This window comes from Lipotes vexillifer, unplaced genomic scaffold, assembly GCF_000442215.2.
Source record: "Lipotes vexillifer unplaced genomic scaffold, Lipotes_vexillifer_v1.1 scaffold113, whole genome shotgun sequence".
Classification (NCBI taxonomy): Eukaryota; Metazoa; Chordata; class Mammalia; order Artiodactyla; family Lipotidae; genus Lipotes; species Lipotes vexillifer.
Genome location: NW_006792514.1, coordinates 249,844 through 254,789, shown reverse-complemented (window position 1 = coordinate 254,789; position 4,946 = coordinate 249,844). Strand labels below are relative to the sequence as shown.

Below are 4,946 nucleotides of genomic sequence, written 5' to 3'. Positions count from 1 at the left end.
AAAGAGAGTAATAAATAAGAAATATATAACTATTATAAATAATACATAAGTGAATTTGCCATTACTGCCTCAGTTCCCTGGTGAGCTCTCAGTCTGCTTCTAAAGGTGTTGGATCACAGCCTTTTCCATTGTGTCTGATGATGCTTTCTTCCAATTTGCATTTTTCTCCTCATCTCTGTTCAGATGCAATGGATGTGTGGTGGTCTAGTTTAGGGGCACCAGCTCCTTTCTGCTTAATGGTAAGTTGTTCCAAGTCGATAACTTATTCCAGAATCATCTTGTCACAATTATTCTACATCAAATTTCTATTTCTCTGCTCACCCTCAAAACCTAACTTCTTGCTCACGCCAGTCCACACTGGTGCAGCCGTGCAGCATTTCCCAGTATGTTCCATATTACTCTAAGTTCAAGAGACAGACCATGAGAAAAGTGTTCTGTAATCAAATAAGTTTAAGAGAATCCACATTCTACATCACCTATTTGGAAACTCACATTGTATATGATCATTTTTAAGCCTCTGAGAAGTCTCACAGTAAGAAATTGTTTAACTCTGTTCACTCAGCATGTCCAACACTTACTTTACCATAAAATAGAAACTTGCTCACACTCTACAGAACTAGTGTTTCAGAGCTCGACTTTGGGAAAATGCTGAGTGGTCGACAGCATCATAAGCAAGAAATCCATAGAAATGTGAGGAACGTATGAATTTACTTATGAGGTCTGACACTGACTAATGCCCTCAGGTTGTCACATAGCAAACTATGTTAAAAAAAAAAAACAACTTAGTTACTGGTTTGCTCTTACCTTTTGATGTATTAATAAAGTATGGAGAAATATACCCTCTATCAAACTTCATGCCTTCAATAATTTCTAATTCATCATTCAGTGTTTTTCCATCCTATGAAAAGTCAAAGAATTCGTTATGTGAATTTCATTAAAGAAACAAAAACTGTATAGACCAATTAACAGTCCCCACTTCTCATAAGGAATCCAGATAGGAATATGCAAATGTCCCAGGGCATCCAACTCCACTTCTGCAAGAATACATGTATGCATTTGAACTAATTTTTACAGCTAAAAGGCAGCATCATCTAAGTTAGGACTGATTTACTCCCGAAGGCAAAGGTTAATAATTCACACAGAACACAGAAGGCTCTCTATTCTATACAGGTGCCAATATTACACATGAAAGAATTATATGGAATATACTTTTAGAAACACATATAGACCAAATTTTTATATTTATAAAACTCAGATTATCAGACACCTCATTCCTATGTGTCACTAAAAACACACTTGCCTTTACTGTGATAACGCCCTTTCTTCCAACCTTTTTCATCGCATCAGAAATGATGCTGCCGATTTCTTTGTCTCCATTTGCAGAAATCGTAGCGACCTGAAACAATCAAATTACTCTTCCAAATTGAAAGGTAAGGCTACTGTCCACAATCAACTCCCCTCCCTTTTCTCAGTAACTTCCAAATTGATAGATCCTTGGTGGGAAGCTAGAGGGAGGGTGATGGTGGCAGTGAGAAAGAGGGAGGGGATTTTATGGCATAATTGTAATGAAGTATTGATCCTGTTTTCAATATTTTAAAAAAATCCAGTATTTGGCCACATTATTTTTGAAAGATATGAAATAAACACACAATTATTCTTTTAAACAAAAATAGAAAAGAGAAAATTCCTGGTGGTCCTGTGGTTAGGACTTGGCGCTTTCACTGCAGGGACCCGTGTTCAATCCCTGGTCTGGGAACTAAGGTCCCACAAGCCACGTGGTGTGGCCAAAAAAAGAAAGAAAAAGAAAAAAGAAAGAAGCTGACCCTGTTACTTTCTTCCCCTTGGCAAACGTGGCAATATTAGAACATGACAAAATTATGCACCTTTGATAAATGGCCAAAGAACATTTTCTACACATACAAATGAGTTTTTACTCAGTCATGTAGAACTACAATGACAACTCATTAAGAGTCAAATTATGGGGACTTCCCTGGTGGTCCACTGGTTAAGACTCTGCACTTCCACTAAATGGGACACGGCTTCCATCCCTGGTCGGGGAAATTTCCAAATGCATTAGCAGTAAGAAAAATGCTTCCAATGTTGGTGACTGGGTAATGTTGCTATTCTGATACCGTTGTGTAATTATGGAATAAAATCACGTTACTAAAAAAAAATTCTAACTTTATCATAAAATGTTATAAAAAATCCATACCTGGGCAATCTCTTCCGGGGTTGTCACAGGTTTAGACTGCTTCTTAAGTTCAGCAATTACAGCATCAACAGCTAACATCACACCTGGTTCAAGAATAAATATTATTCTTGAATTATATGCATATTCTCTCGTGGCTCCATGTCAAGTAAAAATTCTGATTCATGTTAAGTGTTTCAATGCCTTAACGTTTATGCACTGCTTCTGTAGCAGTACTTTTCCTAATCACATGGGAGTTGGATGGCATGCACTGAAACAGAAACTTTAAAAACTTTTAAAAAACCCCATCTGACATCCTGGGTGACTTGGTTCCTCGTTTAGCCCTACTTTCCAAATAACTAAAGTAAAACATCAAAACTGTATCATCTCTCTCTGCTCTAATCCCCATTAAACTTATTGCTTTCAAGGTGAATGGTACATGCTGTAACTTCCAATAAACTTGGTTTGTGGGAGAAGAGGACCAGGGGACAAAGACACAGGGATGGATGACTGTGGACAACAGGCAAAAATGTCTTAGTCAGATTTTCCTCTTTGCCACCCAGCACAGTGCCCACCACATAGGAATCTGATCACTACTCAGTGATTTTTTTTTTTTAAAGATTTTAAAAGATTTTTTTTTAGGAAAGAGGAGAAACAAGAGTCAAGTTTCTAATACAATTTAACAGATAGTTCAAAAAACACTGTGGTGACAATGAAGAGACATTCCTACCTCTCCTGATTTCCACTGGATTAGCACCTTTGCTAATCTTCTCGAAGCCTTCCTTAGCAATGGAGCGTGCCAGTACAGTAGCAGTAGTGGTGCCATCCCCAGCCTCTTCGTTTGTGTTATTGGCAACATCTTGAACAAGTTTCGCGCCAATATTTTTATATTTATCTTTTAACTCAATGGACTTTGCAACAGTCACACCATCTTTTGTCACTTTGGGACTTCCCCAACTCTGTTCAATAATCACTGTCCTTCCCTATTGCAGAGAAAACAGAGTCACACACTCTAAGTACTGTTTAGCCTACAATACAGCAGTTTTCACTATCGGCAATTACTTCAAAGCCTTAATGCAACATCTGACAATTTTTATCAGATCTACAGTATGAATCTAAAGGGCAAATTCATCAATGTTCTTAGTTCAGACAAAATGACCTTTGTTGCTAAGTGCATAACCTTGGATGATAAAAATTTTGGAGACTTAAAAGATGTCTTCTTATACAATGATATAAGATGAAGCAATACCACTTTGGTAGATTATAATGAAATTCCAGAGTAGACTTCACAAAATTCATACTTAAGTTTTGTCCAGTACCTGCTGTAATAATAATATGAAAACTTACTTTTAAACTTGTTTTAAAATTTAGTTTCTAAAATACTAACAAGTACAATACACACTTTCAGAGTTGTTCAACATTACATCTTAAATATGGTGCAAATAGTATTGGCAGCTTTTGTATTTGAACCAAAGCTGCTTCTTGTGAGGCATTCATCTGCTATATTTTATATAGTTTGTATCACTTTGGTATTTGTACTGGCTTCAACCTGAAATGAAGCATCACTTAACCGTGTACGACCCTCAAAAAGGTCTCCTCAAATTACTTATTACCCCTCACTCATCAATCTCTTGCTAAATGAGACTTAAAATTTTAAATGTGCTTTGGAACCAAGGGACAGTAGAAAAACATTAGGTTAAACTAGCACCTACCAGCACATACTTAAGGTATTGTGGACGTTGTATTTTTCCCTCTATGCCTGGTACTAACTACTGGGAAAGGATCCAAAATTTAACTCAAGCAGGCAAATGAGATTAATTCCACCTCGAGTTTACCAATCCATCTTGGGCTAGGAGTTACCACTGGATTACATCACACAAAATAAAATTTGTACAAAATAAAATTCCTTCTGCTTTGGCAGAAACAGTTTACGAATACCACAGCACTGTTCAAAAGCTTACCGTGACTCGCCATCAACAACATATTACTCCTCAACAATACTCTAAATTACAACAAAGTAAGAATACTGATACCTTTGGCCCCATAGTAACGGCTACAGCATCAGCTAAAAGGTCTACACCTTGAAGCATTAAGGCTCGGGCATCTGCACCAAATTTTACATCTTTGGCATAAGCCCGAGTGAGATGAGGAGCCAGTGCCCTGGACACTGGCCTAATCTGGCGAAGGACTGCGGGCAATCGAAGCATTTCTGGGGGAGAAACAAGCAGATCATCAGTACAATACTAGCGCTACCCATGGTGTGTCACAACACAAACATAACACCCGCGCATCAGAACAAGAAATGTTAGAAGCGAGCTGGGCTGACCTCTGCCAGCCACTACAGCTGGGCCTCATAACTCGCCACCGTCCCAAAACACCAGCTGCTAGCCCAAGTTTTAAGTGGCCGCCCCACGCCTGACCTATAGCACTAGCAAAAAGCACACCCTTCTTCCCCATGGCCACCTACCCATGACGCTAAAAACGAGCTAATCTTTCAGCGCTAAAATGGCCTTGGGGGCAAATCAGCTCCAAATGTCCCCTGAAAAACCAAGCCTACAGGAAAGGGGCAATTTACAAACCCAAGTGACCAGGGGAATGAACATATTCCTAACGGTGCAAAAATCTGCTTACTAAAACGTCTTCATGTATCCACTCGGGGCTACTGCATCAGTGCAGCAGGCAAGGCCGCGAAGCTGGGGGCGGCGGCTCTGCCCACTCTGGGCGGCCCCACGCGTCTTTCCATCAGGATGCCCCAGCA

General features: G+C 39.2%; 1 protein-coding gene across 1 annotated transcript in view; it reads right to left on the bottom strand.

The window, feature by feature from the left end:
• HSPD1 (heat shock protein family D (Hsp60) member 1) overlaps positions 1-4,398 on the bottom strand; it is a 9,374-nt gene extending 4,976 nt beyond the window's left edge. Inside the window, exons 1-5 of the mRNA XM_007465697.1 lie at positions 4,222-4,398; positions 2,919-3,171; positions 2,213-2,295; positions 1,301-1,396; positions 805-898 (exon numbers count right to left, since the gene is read on the bottom strand). Of these exons, the coding sequence (XP_007465759.1) occupies positions 805-898; positions 1,301-1,396; positions 2,213-2,295; positions 2,919-3,171; positions 4,222-4,395 (700 nt within the window). The 5' untranslated portion in view covers positions 4,396-4,398. The remainder of the gene's footprint in view (positions 1-804; positions 899-1,300; positions 1,397-2,212; positions 2,296-2,918; positions 3,172-4,221) is intronic.
• Between the last annotated feature and the right edge of the window lie 548 nt (positions 4,399-4,946).